The sequence below is a fragment of the Salmo trutta genome, chromosome 17 (genome assembly GCF_901001165.1).
Source record: "Salmo trutta chromosome 17, fSalTru1.1, whole genome shotgun sequence".
Classification (NCBI taxonomy): Eukaryota; Metazoa; Chordata; class Actinopteri; order Salmoniformes; family Salmonidae; genus Salmo; species Salmo trutta.
In genome coordinates this window covers 55,279,091-55,279,615 of record NC_042973.1, presented here as the reverse complement: position 1 = coordinate 55,279,615, position 525 = coordinate 55,279,091, and the positions used below count along the sequence as shown (strand labels likewise).

The window sequence follows — 525 nt, the reverse complement described above, 5'->3', positions numbered from 1 at the left end:
TCTGAATCTGACCATGACTGCGGAATGCTGACAAACTTGAAACAGCGTGATCCATATGTGTGCCAGTCTGAGGGACATGAACTTTCCTTTGTCCCCTCCTGCACTGCTGCTACCTGAGCCTCAACAGGAGGAGTCTGTTCCACCTCAGTCTTCAGTAAGGGTTCTAAACCAAGGAGCAGGGTCAGGTTGGCGTCGCCCAGTGCAATGGCAGCACTCAGAAGCAGAAGGATGGCCAACTTCTCCATGGTAATCTTTTCCTGTCAGAGAAGGAATCACAGGTGGTAGTCTGTAGGTTCTGTTCAGCTTGAGATAGAGGAACACTTTTATACGTGCAGCTCACCAAGCCACAAGGACAAAGTACCAAAAACATATATTTACACTGATTCCAATGTACCAAAAAAGATGTTTACACTGAATCCACATCCTATTGGGAAAGGTATCCTAATCCTTGTGGCAAATATACACTGAGTGTACAAAACATTAAGGTCACCTGCTCTTTCCATGACCTAGACTGACCAGGTGAAT

At 45.9% G+C, this 525-nt stretch overlaps 1 protein-coding gene across 1 annotated transcript in view; it reads right to left on the bottom strand.

The window, feature by feature from the left end:
• The window catches only part of LOC115152439 (ladderlectin-like), a 1,036-nt gene extending 725 nt beyond the window's left edge, over positions 1-311 (bottom strand). Inside the window, exon 1 of the mRNA XM_029697328.1 lies at positions 1-311. This exon is cut by the window's left edge and continues 725 nt beyond it. Within this exon, the coding sequence (XP_029553188.1) occupies positions 1-245 (245 nt within the window). The 5' untranslated portion in view covers positions 246-311.
• Positions 312-525: the final 214 nt, after the last annotated feature.